The sequence below is a fragment of the Sus scrofa genome, chromosome 8, assembly GCF_054392235.1.
Source record: "Sus scrofa isolate SSC_HxYL_T2T_F1_AM1 chromosome 8, Sscrofa_HxYL_maternal_Yorkshire_Landrace_v2.0, whole genome shotgun sequence".
In the NCBI taxonomy this organism is placed as follows: Eukaryota; Metazoa; Chordata; class Mammalia; order Artiodactyla; family Suidae; genus Sus; species Sus scrofa.
The window spans coordinates 141610459-141628859 of NC_139390.1; the positions used below are offsets into that span (position 1 = coordinate 141610459).

General features: G+C 44.7%; 1 protein-coding gene across 2 annotated transcripts in view; it reads left to right on the plus strand.

The window, feature by feature from the left end:
* LOC100524999 (placenta-specific gene 8 protein) overlaps positions 1–18401 on the plus strand; it is an 82765-nt gene that overhangs the window by 30089 nt on the left and 34275 nt on the right. Inside the window, exons 1-2 of one of the 2 annotated variants that reach the window (XM_084973706.1) lie at positions 2612–3514; positions 17798–17929. In XM_084973706.1, the coding sequence (XP_084829832.1) occupies positions 3166–3514; positions 17798–17929 (481 nt within the window). In that variant the 5' untranslated portion in view covers positions 2612–3165. Of the gene's footprint in view, positions 1–2611; positions 3515–17797; positions 17930–18401 lie in introns of those variants that run through there. The other variant, XM_084973707.1, reaches the window with a different exon arrangement.

An 18401-nucleotide genomic window follows, 5' to 3' on the forward strand; every position in this document is an offset into this window, starting at 1 on the left:
GAGGATATGGACTCTGGGCAGATTGGTTCACATATGAAGGCATGTCACATACCATCTCTAGAGCAGGGCACCTTGGAGCGGCAGTCTCCCCAGGGTTAGTGAGGCTTCGGATATCAAAGCATCAAATACAGAAACCAGATAATGTGGTTATTACACTTGTCAGTGTTTGTCCTACTTTTTAATGTCAAGCTAAAAAACAATAACCTTCACACTGATGTGTCTTAAAATATACATCTACCTTTAATTTTGCCTAAATTTTAAGCCTACTTTCTTATTACTAAGTACCACACACGTCCCCAGTATATTTTATTTCAGTGTGGTTTGTTTCATTTGATGTGTTACTTATTGCTGCGTACCCCAAAATTTGTGACTGAAAACATCAAGCGCTTATTATTTCACAGTATATGTGGTCAGGAATTCTGGTGTGACTTAGCCAGTGGTTCTGTTTGAGATCCATCGGGGCCTCTGTGCTGTCGAGGCTGGACAGGGAAGGATCTGAGCCCACTTGTGGCTGTGAGAAGGCCTCAGTTTCTTGCCACATGGGTCTCTTCACAGAGTTACTACAGGATAGGGCAGTTGACTCCCAAGAAAGAGGGAGAGGAAGCCCCAAGAAGCCACAGTCTTTTTATAACCCAATCTTGGAAATGACATCCCAATTTCTGCCATATTCTGTTCATTAGAAGGTAGTTACTAGGTCAACCCCAAACCTAAGGGGAAAGGGCATGAATTCCAACGGTGAATCACTGGGGATTGTCCTCAAGTCTGCCTGCCACAATTCATAACTTTATTTCAACACAATTGCTTTTCTTTGTAATTTGATGTATTTTTTTTGGCATTTAAATCATTATTCTAAAAAAGGGCTCAAAGGCTTCTCTAGCTGTACACAGCAAATATAGCTTAAGAGACTCTGCTCTAGTGACAGACAGATCAGGGTTCAAACCCTGCCACACCTACCAGCCATATGTACCTTCAGCAATTGCTTCATCTTTGCATCCACTGTTGTTCCAACAATAAGATAAAGGTAATAATAATAATATGCATCACAGACAGGTTGTAGGGATTAAACGAGACTGTGCATATAAAGTATTAACATTCTGCTGAGTATATTAAGTACCCAATAAATGCCAGCTATTTATCAATACAGAAGAGAATGTGTATGAATCTCACACACACGCACAGTTGTCTGTTTCACATAATTACAAACCCCGGGGTCATGTTTGTTGATGGTTGTTTTCCATATTTTCCTCCCTGTTGTATACCTTAAATGTCTTAGGGAACATATGTGATGAAGCCCAATGTTTGTACCTGCTCCTACACCAAAAAGGCCCATGTAAAATCTAAGTATTATTGTACCCAGCAGTAAAAATATAAATCACATCAGCAGAAGGACCAAACGATGAGCCCAAATGGTCCATGGAGAGGGGATGCATCGATCAGGGAGCTTCTCATTGACAGAATCTCAAGCCTGACAGTTTGCATTTGCAACCAGTAGAACACCTGCTGGGCAGAAGTCAGCTAAGTAGTGGAAGAGGAATCGGGGCAAGATCAGTCTTTCCCATTAGTCGTTGCAGTTGAGAAAGGAGGAGGCGGAGAAGGGATCCCAGCTACCCTGTTGCCGCGTAACCTGTTCGCCAAGCCCTTTTAACAGAGGGAGCTGGAAACCCAAGGGAGTCAAGAATGGCTCGCTGCCTCCATGTGTTCATTCCTGTGCGTCTGAACACCAGGAAGATGGGACGTGAAAGAGGCAGGCCAACTCTGGGTGCAGCTGGAAACGGCTGGCTCACCCACTCTGCAGAAGCCTCTGGCTGGCGTTCCTCCGCTGCTGTGGGCCTGCCTCCGTAGCAGGCACTCGGATCATGTCACAAAGGGGGCGCCTGTCACCGTGGAGCAGTAAGCATGACAGGTCAGTTCTGATTTCCCAGCAACCACGAGGGGAAACTGAAAATTCTTTGTTCCTCTGCGCTCCCCGCCCCCCCTGCCAGCTCACTTTCATTTCGCGGGCACAGCTGTTCGAAACCGTACCAGAGAATTGGACTTGAAGTATCTTGATTAGCACTCGAATTAAAATTAAAGCACTCAAGCAAAGGGTACCTGGGGATCTCTCTGTATTATCTCCTACACCTGCATGTGACTCTGTAATTATCTCAAAAAGTATAATTTAAAAAATCAAGCTAGAGTGTACCGTGACAGGAGGAAAGAACACCACCTGCCCCTCCAAAAAAAAAAAAAAAAAAAGCCCCATCCTGAAAATCACCTTTTTGTTGATTTTGTTAGATGACCCTCCTCAGCCAAGCTACGCCCACGTAGATACTGTTCTTTGTCAAGTGGAAGGTCATGCATCAGAAAATGACACCTGCTCCTCTTTCTTTCTCCTCGCCAGTCTAAGTTCCTCAGTAGCAACTGTAAAGAATACCTCTGGTGGAGAGTTCCCATGGTGGCTCAGCAGTTAATGAACCCAGTTAGTATCCACGAGGATGCAGGTTCTATCCTGGGCTCCCTCGGTGGGTTAAGGATCCAGTGTTGCCGTGACCTGTGGTGTAGGTCGCAGACGCAGCTCGGATCCCGGGTTGCTGAGGCTGTGGCTGTGGTGCAGACCGGCAGCTCCAGCTCCGATTAGACCCCTAGCCTGGGAACCTCCATCTCCCTCAGGTGTGGCCATAAAAAACAAAAAACCAAGGAAAACAAAAAAACAACAACCACCCACCTCTGGTGGTATAAACAAGGACTGCTAAGAGTATTTGCCCCGGAGAGGAGGGACCAGGAGAGAAAAGAAGATACACCTGTCAAGATCCTTTCGGACTTTTAAATTTCATATCATGTGTGCCTGATACCTTGTCCAAAGATATTACCCCCCAATCTCGCACAGCCTTCGAGGGTCCAGCACAAACGTGACCAAGTCTGTGAGCCTCTCCATCCTACTAGGGTGAACTCACCATTCCCTCCTGTGTGCGTCATAGCCCAGTGACAATCAAGCCTGGCTGAAAAACCTGAGAGCTTTTTGAAAAATGCCTATGCTCCGGCCGCACCCCAGGCCCGCTGAGTGAGAATCTCCGCGAGAGGAAGTCAGTAGGTCATGGTAATGTGTGCTCAGGATTAAGACCTTCTGCCCTGGCACTTTATGGAGCCAAGATTCAAGCACTCACCCTAAAAGTAAACGCTGAATAAATGGGTTACAAAAATTCAACACACTTGCACACCTTTTATCGCCTTCTGGCTCCAGAGCAGCCCTGTGAGCCGTGCGCTGTTGCTCAGAAGGGGAGAGGAAGAGGAGGGGTGCTGGACGTCCCCAAGGGCCCCTCCGAGCTTTCGGTTCTACACGTCTTTGGGTTGACTCCCCTGAGATTACAACTGGGTTTGGTGTTCCTCACCCAAATTGCAGCACCTGACACACAGGCGGTGTTTAACCAGTTTATCAGCAAAGAGAAAATGAGTAGTCCAGCAGAGCAGCAGGAAGTGTCTCCTAGGCATCCAGAGCCCCACCGGCGGCTCACCCGAGAGGCTTCCCAGATTATGAGTAAGCATTTTATCTTCCTGCATCTCTAACTGCTGATTGACCCTCATCAAATCACCACACTTGCACGTTCAAAATGCATAGCTCCAGGCTCAGACCTGCTGAACCAGGATTTGGAGGGATGATATTCAGGAATATCTGTTTTTTCAAATGAATTGTTCTTTGTGTGTGTGGAAATACACGTAACACAAAATTCACCATTTGGACCATTTTTAAGCATGCCGTTCTGTGGCATTAGGTATATTCACATTGTTGTGCAGCCATCAATCACCCACCCATCTCCAGAAATTTTTCATCTTCCCAAACTGAAATCCTGTGCCCACCAAACGGTAACTCCCCATTCTCATCTCCCCCAGCCCCTGGCAACCTCCGTCTTACTTTCTGTCTCTGTGGCTTTGACCGCATCATAGGTCTCACATAAGTAGAATCATGCAGCATTTGTCTTTTAGTAGCTGGCTTATTTCATTAGCATAATATCTTCAAAGCTCATATTGTACCTCATGACAGGATGTCCTTGTTTTTAAAGACTGAGTGGTATTTCGTTTTACGTGACGCGTTTGTTTTATGCATTCACCCATCGGAGGACATCTAGTCTGCTTCCACTTCTTGGTTATTGTGAATCGTCTGCAATGAACATGTAAATATCTCTTTGAGTTCCTGTCTCCTCTTTGAGAAGGGGAATTACTGTGTCACATGGTAATTCTATTTTTAATTTTGGGGGGAACCTCCATACTCTTTCCATGGTGGCTGTACCATTTTAGATCCCTGTTAACCATGTGCAAGAGTCCCAATTTCTCCACATCCTTGCCAGCACTTGGAATTTTTCCTTCCTTTCTCTCCTTCCTTCTTTCTTTCTTTCTCCCCTCCCTTCCCCTTTCTTTTCTTTTCTTTCTCTTTCTCTTACTCTCTTTCTCTCTTTCTTTTCTTCCTTTCTTTCTCCCTTCTTTTCCTTTCCTTTTTTTTTCTGGTAGTGGCTCTCCTAATGGGTGTAAAGTGATATCTCATTGTGGTTTATATTTGCATTTCCATGATCATTAGTGATGTTAAGTATCTTTTCATATACTTTTATCTTCTTTGGAGAAATGTCTATTCAAGTCTTTTGCCCACTTTTGAAATTTATTTTCTGAGCTGTAGGAGTTCTCTGTATGTTCTGGATATTAACTCTGTATTAGATATGTGATTCCCAGATATTTCCTCCCAATTCCGTATGTTGTCCTTTTACTCCGTTGGTTGTTTTACTCTGTTGATTCCTTTGCTGAACAGAAATTTTAAAGTTTGATGTATTCATATTTGTCTGTTTACTTTTGTTGCCTGTGCTTTCAGCATCACATCAAAAAATCATTCCCAAATACAATATCATAATGTATCACCTGTTTCCTTCTGGGATGTTTATAATTTCAGATCTTACATTTGTGTCTTTACTCCCTTTTGAGTTAATTTTTGTATATGGTGTAAGGTAAGGGTCCACCTCATTCTTTTGCATGTAGATATCTAGTTTTCTCAGCACATTTATTGAAGAGACTCTCCTTTTGCCATTGTGGGGTTGAAGATTATTTGACCATGTATTTGAGAGCTTGTTTTTGAGCACTCTATTCTGTTCCATTAGTCTATATGGCTTTAAGCCAGTACTATATGATTTTGATTACTGTAGCTTTGTAATATGTTTTGAAAGCAGAATGTATAAGGACTACAACTTTGATCTTCTTTCTCAAGTTTTTTTGGGTTTTTTTTTTTTTTTTTTGCTTTTTTAGGGCCACGCCCTCAGCATATGGAGGTTCCCAGGCTAGGGATCTAATCGGAAATGTAGTTGCCAGCCTATGCCAGAGCTACAGCAATGCCAGATCCAAGCCATATCTGCAACCTGCACCACAGCTCGTGGCAACAGCAGATCCTTAACCCACTGAGCGAGGCCAGGGATCAAACCCACAACCTCATGGTTCCTAGACAGATTTGTTTCTGCTGTGCCAAGATGGGAACTCCCAAGATTTTTTGACTATTCAAGGGGATTTGAGAGTCCATATGAATTTTAGACTGGATTTTTCTATTTCTGCAAAAATGCCATTGTGTTTTTGATGACGATTATATTAAATCTGTAGGTTGCTTTGAGTAATATTAAATTTTATTTTATTTTCCTTTTTCATTTCAGGGCCATACCTGTGGTATATGGAAGGTCCCAGGCTAGGGGTCAAATCAGAGCTGCAGCTGTCAGCCTTCACCACAGCAACATGGGATCTAAGCCACATCTGCAACCTTTGCTCAGCTTAAGGCAACACTGGATCCTTAGCCCACTGAGAGAGGTCAGGGATTGAACCCACACCCACTGAGCCACAACAGGAACTACTGTGTAACGTTAAGTTTTAACAATATTAGGTCTTCCAATCTAAGTACATGAGATATTTTTTTATTTATTTATGTTATTTTAAGTTTCAGCAGTGTTTTGTAGTTTACAGTAAGACTTTTGACTTCTTGGTTAAGTTTATTTCTAAGTATTTTATTGTTTTTGATGCTATTTAAGTGAGATTATTTCTTTAAATTTAATTTTCAGATTATTAGTGTATAGAAATGCAGCTGTTATTTGTGTGTTGATTTTGTGTCCTGCAACTTTGCTGAATTTGTTAGATTTAACAGTTTTTTTTTTTTTTTTTTTTGGTGGCGTCTTTAGAGTTTTCTATGTATATGTCATCTGCAAATAGAAATATTTTTTTTCCTTCCCAATTTGAATGCCTTTTATTTCTTTATCCTGCTTAATTGTCTGTCTAGAACATTCAGTGCTATATTAAATAGAAGTAGTAATAGTAGGTATTTTTGCTTTGTTCCTCATTTTAGAGGGAAAGCTTTCGGTTTTTCACCATTGAGTAGAATGCTAGCTGTGGGATTTCCACATATGGCCTTTATTATGTCTTTCTAATCCTAATTTTTTGAACAAAAGGGTATTGAATTTTGTCCAATGCTTTTTCCACATTAACTAAGGTTATCTTGTGATTTTTCCCCTTCATTCTATTAATATAGTGTATTACATTGACTGATTTTTGTGTATTTAACCATCCTTGATTTCAGAGATAAATCCCACTTAGACATGGTGTATAGACCTTTTAATTGTTGTTTAATTCAAATTGCTGGTATTTCATTCAGGATTTTTACTTCAACACTCTTCAGGGATATTGGTCTGTAATTTTTTTTTTTCTTTTAGTGTCTGTCTCATTTGGGTATCAGGGTAATGCTGAACTCATATAATGAATTTGGTAGTGTTCCCATCTCTTTCTTTTTGGGAAGAATTTGAGAACAATTGGTGTTAATTCTTCTTTAAATGTTTGGTAGGTAGAGTTCTCCAGTGAAGCCATTTAGTCCTGGGCTTTTCTTTGTTGGGAGGTTTCTGATTACTAATTCATTCTTCTTGCTAATTATAGGTCTGTTTAGTTTTTTATTTCTTCATTATTCAGTCTCGTTGGATTATGTATTTCTAGAAATTTATTTCTTTTAGGTGATCCAGCTTGTTAGCATGTAATTGTTGAAAGTAGTCTCTTCCAATCCATTTTATTTCTGTGGTACCAGTTGTATAAATGTCTCCATGTTCATTTCTGATTTTTGTTTTTTGAGTCTTCTCTTAGTATAGGTAAGGGCTTGCCAATTTTGTGGCTCTTTTAAAAAACTAATTCTAAAAAAACAAACAAACAAACAAACAAACAAAAAAAAACCTAATTCTTAGAGTACAAAGAAAAAAATTTCTCCCTGACCCTCTCAAAAGGAAGCTACAGACATAATGCCCCACCACATTGTTCGGAGGCATCTAAATAGAAAAAATGTGTGTGTGTGCTTTAAAAAATCTGATTTATGGAGTTCTTGCATTTTATGCTTTAAATAAAAAGCAATTGCTTTATTTTGTAAAAAAAAAAACTAATTCTTAATTTTGTTGATTTTTTTCCTATTGTTTTTAATATTCCCTATTTCATTGTTTTTTCTTTTTTCTCTAATTTTTTTTAAAAGATCACAAATATTTCCTCCTCCTGCACTAGTATTTATTAGTCCTTCCTTCTGATAACTCTGGATTTTGTTTGTTCTTTTTCTATTTCCTTGAGGTGTAAATTTAGATTGTTAATTTGAGATCTTCCTTCATTTTTAAAATACAGGTATTTCCCTCTTAGTTGTGATTTGCTACATGCCGTAAGTTTTAGTATGTTGTGCTTTTGTTTTCATTTATCTCAAGATATTTCCTAATTTCCTTTGTGATGTGTTCTTGACCCATTGGTCCAAGAGTTAACTTCCTAGTTTTAGAGGGGAAAGTTTGTATCTAAATGAGGCTGAAGAACAGGTGCACAGCGGGGCAGGGCTCTCTTTGTGCAGTGAATGGACGTGGAAGCTCAGGCAGAGAGATGCCCACAGTCTGGAGAAGGGTCGTCGGAAACATCTGTGGAGACTCTGGGACGCGCTGAGCATCTTAATCATTACATCCGCCTGAGGCTTTGTGTGTATTTGTGGTTCCGTCCAGACAGGTCTTTGGTTTGTGGTGTGGTGACTATCCCCAGGCCCAGCACAGTTGTGTCTGTACCTAATCTTGTTCCCATGCTCAGAGAGAACCAACCGCAGGCAGAGAGGTGGTCTGGAGACAGGCCCATCAAACAACTCACAGGCTTCAGACGTTTCTAACGCTGAGTGGTAAACTGGCCTCCTGGTCTCCTCTACCTACCTCTTCCTTGGAAACCACTGCTCTCCCTTCGTATCTCCTCTCTCTCCCCTCATCCAAAGGATGGAAAGAGAGTGAACAATACACCATGTGCTTTATAAGCATTCTCTCATTGAAGTCTTACCAGGTTTTACTATCCCCACAAAGCTCACCGAGGTTCAGTAATTTGCTTAACCAATGTTGAGTAAGTGAACAGTTAGGAAGAGGAAGAGACTGGACCTCAAAATAGACCTTTCTGGATCTAACACCCAAGCTCCTCTCATTGTAGCTACCTCTCTTATTTATTCAACAGATACCTGTGTTTCCCTGTGCTAGGAGCTCAGAAAGCTATAAAGAAAAACAAGATATAGTTCCTGACATCCAAGAAAACCACTGCTAACAGAAGAGATAGATACCAAACCTGTAATTATAACAGGTTAAAAAAAAGTACTACAGGAGTTCCCATCGTGGCTCAGTGGTTAACGCATCCGACTAGGAACCATGGGGTTGTGGGTTCGATCCCTGGCCTTGCTCAGTGGGTTAAGGATCCGGCGTTGCTGTGAGCTGTGGTGTAGGTTGCAGATGCAGCTAGGATCCCGAGTTGCTGTGGCTCTGGTGTAGGCCGGCGGCTACAGCTCCAATTAGACCCCTAGCCTGGGAACCTCCATATGCCGCAGAAGTGGCCCAAGAAATGCCAAAACAAACAAACAAACAAAAAGTACCACAGATGTAAACTATTGTGGGAGCACAAAGAAGCAGGGATTCTAGGGTATATGTAGAGAGATAACTCACATTTAGGGTAGGATTTCACCAGGAAGAAAGGAGGAGGGGAAGTTTGGGAAATTTTATATTTAATAAAATGCCAGATAATAAATATTTTAGGCTCTGCAGGCCAGACAGTCTGTTGCAGCTCCTCAACTCTGCCAGTGTAGCACAAAAGCAGACACAGTCAAAATGAAAATGAATGAACATGGCTTGTTCCAATAAAACTTAATTTACAAAACAAGAAGGCAGCTGGATTTTGCCTGGGTACCACGCCTTACAGAGCCCTGCAAAATCAATGATTAAAGCAGGGACGTGATCAAATCTTTGTTCTAGAAAGACCACTCTGGGCGAATGTAAAAGAAAGAGTTTACATTCTCACTATCCTTTTCCTTAGAGAATGTCAGACCAATTCGTACCATGATAGGCCTGTGGGCCCTGGATTTTTATAAGATGAGGAAAGTAATAAGTCTGGATATTTTCATACAACGCTCCAATTCCCTGTCACTTGCCTTCCCAATTCCATTTCCATATATATATATATATATATATATATACACATACCTACTTTTTTTTGGCTGCCCCATGACATATGGAGTTCCTGGGCCAGGGCTCTGATCTGGACTGCAGTTGCAAGCTATACCACAACTGCGGGAACACCAGATCCTTAACCCACTGCACCAGGCCTGTCCAGGGATCAAACCTGCATCCCAGTGCTCCAGAAAATTTAATCAATAAAAAGCAGGAAACCCTTAAATTTGAATTTCAGATAAACACTAAATAATTGTTTAGTATAAATGTGTTGCGTGCAGCCTTTGGCACATACTTGTATTAAAAAAATGTATTCATTGTTTATCTGAAATTCAAACTTAACTGGGCACCCTGTGCTTTCTCTGGCAGTGCTACTGGGACCTCTTCAGTCCGAGTTCCTCAAAATTTTAAGGAAATATAAGAGGACAAGGGTGAGGGTAACCTGATGTCCAGATTGGGTTGTGGCTGATGGGCCTGTGGGCAGCAGGTGGGTGCGTGGGGGACAGTGGAGTAAGGCCTAGTAAGGGCGTTCCCGTCATGGCGCAGTGGAAACGAATCCGGCTAGGAACCCTGAGTAAGACCTAGTAAATGAGTATCAAGGTGGGTGAGTTCGGAGGAAGGGGATGCTGGCGAGAGGTTACTGAAAGGCCAGTGAGATGTAGGCAGGGCAGGAAGGGAAGGAAGGGTAGGTGTGGTGCCTTATATAATCCCTTACATTTGAATAGAGCTTTACAACTGCACAAAAGTGTCTCCACTGACTCTTACAGAAGCCTCTCAGGGAGAGGGCCTGAGTCACTGATCTCATTTAAAAAGGAGGAAACAGGAGACTCAATAGAGGTCTGGCAGATTCCTTTGGACAACCCAAGCGAAGGGGCCTGCGGAGATGCCAAGAAGGCCTTGACCTCGCTTGACCTGCTCTGCTTCCTAAAGGTCCGCTCTGCGGTCACAGGAGTTAGTCCTGGGGGTGAAGAGAAGCAGCACCAGCATCCGCAGCTAACATTTGCGCCAGGCCCTGGTCTGCGTGCGTTGTGTCTGTAATCACGTGTTTGTCACAGTGTCCCCACGAGGTAGGTATCACCTTTATCCCTATGTAACGGGCACAGAGAGGCCAAGCAACTAGCTCAAGATGATACAGAATGAGGAGTTCCCGTTGTGGCGCAGTGGTTAACGAATCCGACTAGGAACCCTGAGGTTGCGGGTTCGATCCCTGCCCTTGCTCGGTGGGTTAACGATCCGGCGTTGCCGTGAGCTGTGGTGTAGGTTGCAGACGCGGCTCGGATCCCGCGTTGCTGTGGCTCTGGCGTAGGCCGGTGGCTACAGCTCCGATTAGACCCCTAGCCTGGGAACCTCCATATGCCGCGGGAGCAGCCCAAAGAAATAGCAAAAAAAAAAAAAAAAAAAGAAAGATGATACAGAATGAGAATGCAGAGCCAGGCATTCCAGGTCAGGAGCCCGAGCGCCTGGTCACAGCTCCGTCCTCCGTAACCAGACTTTGGTGCGGCTCCTCTGAGCCGTCTTCTCGACCAGGCCTCAACCTCGTCCCCATCCTGACCTTGCTGAGTCCTGCTGTAACAGCAATCCTGCTGCGTCGGTTGAGAGAACCCCTGGGTGTCTGATAAAATTCCTCCCCCTCCCACTGGTCCCCCCGCCACCCTGGCCTGTCTTCAGCAAGAGTCCTTTTAGGTCCGTTGAGCAAGAACCCCCTGCCCTTGGTGTCTTCTCAGCGAGGCAGAGTCCTAACTCCGTCAAGGGAGGAGCATGGGCTGCGAGGCCGTCTTTGATGGGGCGGTCGATCAACGTGTGCGGCTTAAGGGCTCCAAGGAGCAACATCCCCACAGGCCTTGTTTACTGTAGGGAGTGGACCTACGCCCAGAGGGACATTAATCTCTAACCCCTGTGACTCAGTCTGCCGGACGAGAAGGGCAAAGAAACCCTGAGACCGAGGGGACATTTCCACCCCTAAGGCCCTTATTGGACAAGGACTGACATAGGTAACTGGGCAAAAGGCCAATGGGAGAAACCACATCCTTCTGGGACCCCCCACCCCCGGCCCTCGTACTCTCCCATCTTTAAGGGATAAAACCCGTATAAGAAAATAGAGTCCGGGGGTGGGGTGGGGGATTAAAAAAAAAAGAAAGAAAATAGAGTTCTCATCGTGGCTCAGCGGTTAACAAATCTGACTAGCATCTATGAGGACGCAGGTTCGATCCCTGGCCTAGATCAGTGGGTTAAGGATCTGGCATTGATTGCCTTGAGCTGTGGTGCAGGTCTCAGACGAGGCTTGAATCCTGCTTTGCTGTGGCTGTGGTGTAGGCCAGAAGCTACAGCTCTGATTCAACCCTAGCCTGGGAACCTCCAGGTGTGGCCCTAAAAAGCAAAAGAAGAAAAGAAAAAAAGAAAGAAAAGAAAATAGGAGTTCCCGTTGTGGCGCAGTGGTCAACAAATCTGACTAGAAACCATGAGGCTGCGGGTTCAATCCCGGCCTTGCTCAGTGGGTTAAGGATCCTGCGTTGCTGTGGCTGTGGTGAAGGCCAGTGACTACTGCTCCGATTAGACCCGTAGCCTGGAAACCTCCATATGCCGCCAGAGCGGCCCTAGAAAAGGCAAAAAGACAAAAAAGAAAAAGAAAATGGGGGGGGGGGCTCTTCTCCCCTCCTCCCAGCTGTGTTGGGAGCTGTTTGCTTTCCTGTAATAAAGACCTTGCTTGCTTGCTGCCTGCGTGTTCACGACGTTCATTCTATAGCTGCGTGAACAAGAACCCAGATTTTGGCAACATCTTTCCGGCATCATTAGTACTTTTCCACTTATCCGCTGACCTCCTCAGACTGCTTATTGACTATAAATCCCCAGCTGTGTTTTCTGCATTCAGAGTTGAGCCTCATCTCTCATCCCAGTTGTGATAGTTTGGACAGCTATCCCAAGAGTCCTGGATAAAGTCCTCCTTACAGTTGGAACAAGGGTCAGAGCACCTTTTTCTTTAACATCCCCAACCGAGGGAGTTCCTGTCGGGGCGCAGCGGAAACGAATTGACTAGGAACCACAAGGTTGTGGGTTGGATCCCTGGCCTCGCTCAACGGTTAACGACCCGGTGTTGCCGTGAGCTGTGGTGTAGGTCGCAGACACAGCTCAGATCTGGCCTTGCTGTGGCTGTGGTGTAGGCCGGCGGCTACAGCTCCAATTGGACCCCTAGCCTGGGAACCTCTGTATGCAGCGGGTGAGGCCCTAGAAAGACAAAAAAAAAGACAAGACCAAAAACAAAAAAAAACTAAACATCCCTAACCTGGGAGTATACTGCCTTCTCAGGTCAGAAGCTGAAGGCATGAGGCAGGTGTGTGGGGAAGGAAAGCAGGAGTGAGCACAAAAGGAGATGGACTGGAGTTCCCATCGTGGCGCAGCAGAAGCGAATCCGACTAGGAACCATGAGGTTGTGGGTTCGATCCCTGGCCTTGCTCGGTGGGTTAAGGAGATGCAGCTCGGATCTGGCGTTGCTATGGCTCTGACTTGGGCCAGCAGCTACAGCTCTGATTGGATCCCTAGCCTGGGAGCTTCCATATGCCGTGGGTGCAGCCCTAAAAAGACAAAAAAACAAAAGCAAACAGAGAGGGACTGGATGAGAGAAGACCTCATCTGTCCCAGACGCCTCTGCCTTTCGTGCCTTTGCCCCAGCTGTGGCTGGATGGCCCCGCTGCTCTTCCCCGGACCTTCTCACCACAGACTCCTCTGCACCGCCGTCTCCCTATTCAGACATCATCGGGTAGTGTGACTCCACTTCCTAGCTTAATGGAACTCCTCTGGTAAGAGCAGGCTTCGCCCTTAGCGCCTTTATCAGAGGATTGCTTCGTATACGTCTGCCTCCCCGCGTAGACGGGGTGCTCTTCTGTGTGAAGGCCATGCCACCTTCACCCCTAAATTCAAGACTTCCAAACAATGCCTGACTCTCAGCGGCTCGCATAATAGAAGCTTACGTAAATTCCAAGTGACAGTTCCTGATCTGCAGCAGGGCTTCCACGTGACCAATTAAACACCCAGGCTCCTTTCATCTTGGGGCTCCATCTTCTCCTAGGACCTTAAAGTTCACTGCACTCAGCTGGAAGATGAGGGAAGGGAATAAAGGATTGCATGCAGAAGCCGACAGAACACGCGTCCCTTCCGCTCTTATCCCATTGGCTACAACCCTATCACATGGCCACAACCTAACCAGCAAGCGAGGCTGGGAAATGCAGTCTCACTGTGTGTCCTGGAAAAGGAAATGGGCCCCGGCCAAACTGCCTGGGTTTGAATTGAGTGAGTCTCATTAGGTTGTGTGACCACAGAGAGATGGCTCGGTTTTTTAGAACCACAGTTTCCTCATTTGTGTAAACGAGACTGAGACTTATCTCATGAAGCTGATATAGGAAATAAATGAGTAAATATACCAAAAGTACTTAGAATAGTGCTCACGTCTAATAAATGTTATATAAAGGTTGAGTTTCCCATGTGGTTCAGTGGGTTAAGTATCTGATGTTGTCACTGCAATGGCTCGGGTGGCTGCTGTGGTGCAGGTTCAGTCCCTGGCCTGGGAACTTCTGCATGCTGCTAGTGTGGCCAAAAAAAAAAAGGATTAGGAGTTCCCACTGTGGCTCCGTGGATATGAACCCCAGCTAGTAACCATGAGGATGCGGGTTCAATCCCTGGCCTTGCTCAGAGGGTTAAAGATCCAGTGTTGTCGTGAGCTGTGGTGTAGGTCACAGATGCGGCTCGGATCCCGCGTTGCCGTGGCTGTGGTGTAGGCCAGTGTGCAGCTCTGATTCTACCCCCACTCTGGGGAAGACCTGTGAAACCCTTACAGGATCTGTTCCCACTTATCTCCTGCTCTTCTCACTGCTCAAGCCACCCTGACCTCTTTGCCCTTCTTCAAAAGTGCCAGGCACAACCCCACCTTGAACCTGCAGTCTGTCTGCCCCGAAGGCTCCCTCCAAAACTACTTGAGATGTCTGCTCAAAAATACCTGCCCTGAGGACTCTGTCCAAAACCACAAACAGACCCCTCCAATACTTCCTAGCCCCCTCCACTACTTAATTTTTTCTCATATCGTCTCCTTCTATCTATTATACCATGTGCTTAGTTTTCATATGTATCTGTCCTGCCTGCTGGACAGGGCTGCACAGGCTCTACAAGGGCAGGAATTTTTGCCTGTTTTCTCCATGTCTGTATCCAGGGCACCAGCAATAGTAGGGGGCACCCAAGAGTATTCACCAACTGTTGATGCAGGGTATCAGTGGGTTAGCAAATGAATGAAGCGGAGATTCTTCACGGACACTCCAGCATCTCTGGCTTTGCTAAATGTCTCTCACCGCTGTGGTGACCATGATTTCTGTACTGTCAGACGTACAACCAGGACTCCCCAAAATGTGCCCCTCTGGCATGTGGATTATTTTAAGCTGAAGACAATCCAGACCCAGCAGACTCAAGAGGAAATTTTACCTCCCCATTAAAAGAATTTAGTTAGGGAGCCTGGTCCAGACAAAGAGTTATTATCAAAGGTGACTTTTATGACATACATCTAATGACCAAACATCTGCTCTCACCATCCTGTGAGTGACCGTCTCCCCTTTGAAGCGCCAGGCCCCATCCCATTCCTTAGCTCAGGATGACACATAAGCCGAGGTTGCCTGGCTTGTCCTTGGGGCTCACTGTCTTTGTCAGGCTCCTGTACAAATATAATTAGATTTGTTTTTTTCCTGTTAATCTGTCTTAGGTCAATTTAATTAGTAGACTGGCCAAAAGAACCTAGAAGAGTAGAGGAAAGTATTTCCTCCTCTACATAAATAATCTGCTAATTATGTGCAACATGCAAACACTCCATTGGAGACAGATACACAGCAACATATGAGACAAGGTGGGTCCCTTGTCTCTGAGGAGCTGTGGTTTGAGCAGGAACTGAATTATCCAAAATTGAGGCAGCCCCAGAAAGTCCAGAAAGCAAGATTCTTGGAGTCTTAGGCTACAATCTGTAGAAGCACGGCAAGAATAAAGTCTCTGTTGCATCCTTATTATCTTGGAGTCAGTGGCGTGAACCACCCTGGGTGTCTAGCATATTCTGAGCCTGGCAAATGTCCAGTGACAATGGTTAAAGGTCATACCGTGTATTAAAATGAACATTGAGGAACTACATCCAGAATGCAAATAGTTGAAGAAACATGTCCCCACCCCTTTTTTTAAAACACAAGTGAATTCCTTCTAGTGCTACTATTGACTTTTGCAACGGTTTCCTGGTAATACTTTCCTGTCAACTTGTCCTTTGATTGTGTTAACGTGAGGGAAGAGAGCAATGCAGAGGTCAGTTTTTCAAGACTTGCATCAGGTCAAACAGCAGTTTTTTCCCCACAAAGAGGAAATGTCTGTCCCTTGCTTAAAGTGGCACTAACAGAATAGGTGATGGGTCAAGTGCCACTTTCTCACCGGAGCTCATTTTCATTTTTTTTTTCTCCAAAATGAGAGTGTTTAAACAGATATCTCACAGGGTGTTTATTTCACAGGATGTGAAAACCCTAAAACCAGTTTCACTGGTCTGGGTGGGGTTGGTTTTACTACCCACAATTCAGTTGAACCCACCTGGGTAGTAACTGGATTCACTCACAAAACAAAACAAGCGTGAATGTGTCTGGTTGCAGCCAACAGCAGTTAAGGGCAGGGTCTGAAGCTTTGTTTTCAGAAAGAAAGTACTTGTCTGTGACTCCTGCCCACGCATGACTCCCCCACCTCCTGCCCTACCCCAGCCTAGGTGAGATTTCTTGCGGTTTACTCTCCCAAAGCACCCGCTTTGCAATGCTTAGCATTTGGGGTTGTCTGTCATTGTCTTCTCCGGCCATGATATGAGCTGAGGACAGGACTGGCTCGCTTGGATCACATTCGCTGCACTATCCCAGACGCCTGGCACAGCAAGGGCTCCATAAATATCTGAATTGATGCCCACCTGCTGACAGCCTTCCAGCTGTGCTTAAGGTACAGGGAGTCAAGAGAGCACTGCGTTTCATCAGAGCAACTGAGTCCCATCTTGACTCTACTTGTTCTAGCTTTGTGACTCTGGAAGTCACCCAGGCTTTCTGAGCTTCTGCAAAATAAGAGTGATAATAGTAATAGCCTCCTCCGGGGCGTTTCTAAGGAGCAAACGTGATTGTGGATTTGTAAGTGCTTAGTAGACATTCAGAGCACATCAGCCAAACTCAGTTAAGTGGTGAACGTTTCAGCATTGATGCAAAAAAGACAGTGGAAAACGAGAAATTGTGTTTATTTATTCATTTATTTTTTTGCTTTTTAGGGTTGCATCTGAGGCATGTGGAAGTTCCCAGGCTAGGGGTCGAATCGGAGCTGTAGCTGCTGGCCTACGCCATAGACACAGCAACTTGGGATCCGAGCCATGTCTGTGGCCTACATACACCACAGCTCACAGCAACACCAGATCCTTAACCCACTGAGTGAGGCCAGGGATCGAACCCGCATCCTCATGGGTATTGTTGGGTTCGTTACCGCTGAGCCACAACAGGAACTCCAAAAAAGTAATTTTTAAATTACAGACACGGCTATCTCCAGGTTTGCCATCAAACTCAGTTTATTCGAGGTAAAAAGGATATCCATAGCATGTGGGAATACATGGAAGGGGCAGCAAATAAACACATGCTTATTACCTGCCTTCTCTTGTCCAGACTACTTGACTGCAAGCTGCTTGAGGCCAGGGAGCTCACTCAGTGCCAAGTGCGAGGTCAGGGTCAGGCCTCACTGTTTTGAATACATCTTTGCTGAATGAATGACTGCCTGACCTGAATGACCTCTACGCGTCCTCCAGCTGTTGAACCCCTTCACTCCTTCATGCACAAGGCATGTGACTAATGCCCGGGAATTAAATTGCTTTGCCTGTATCCCAACTCTGTCTGCCTTTTAGTGTTTATGAATCCACCCTTGAATTTTCTTTCCTCTTGGCATAGAATTATATCTAATCACTAATCCTCTGAATTAGCCAAATGACACCCTAATTTCCATGGGTAAATAGATTCCGATTTCCCAGGGATGTGATAAGCACAGCTGCTCAGGCAGAACTTCTAGGAAACTGGCCCAATAAGAAAAGTTATCCTCAGGGTGGTTGCCAGGGGCTGAGGAGGAGGGGGAACGGGGAGTCGTCGCTTGATGGGTATAGAGCTTCAGTTTTGTGCGATGAAAAATTCTGGAGATTGATGGCACAAAATGTGAATAGATCTGATTCTCCTGTACCGTGCACTTAATAATAGGTGAGTTGGTAAGTTTTAAGTTATCTGTATTTTTACCGTAATATTTATTTATTTGTTTTTGCTTTTTAGGGAGGCCAGGGATTGAACCCCCATCCTCATGGATACTCGTCGGATTCATTTCCACTGAGCCGCGACAGGAACTCCCCATGATATTTAAAAATGTAATCACTGGAAGTCTCCACCATACACTAAAGAAAGAGGGTAAGACCCCCCAAGAGATAAAGATACTGCATTTTAGTTTATGACAGATTGTATATAAAGCTTAGTTGCTCTTACCTCTGGAATTCTTAGGATACATATAAGCACTGATCCATAGAGTCTAATAGGAATAAAATATCCAAATATTTCATATTCCCCAACTGAAAGCTAAGCTTAGAAAAATGAGAGCACACACTATGAAATAGTGTGTGAACATGATTAAATGCACAAAAATGCATGGACCCAAATTAACTCTGACAGTTTCTCCGGAGACAAATCAAAGAAACTGAACTGAGATTCATTACAGCACTGAGGACTTGTTTTTTTTTCCCCAGCTTTATTGAGATATAACCGACATCTGACACTGTGTGTGTTGAAAGTGTACAACCTGTTGATTTGATACGCTTATGTAGTGGAAAGGACTGCCACCTGTAGCTAACCTTTCCATCAGATCACATGATTACCGTTTCTTGTT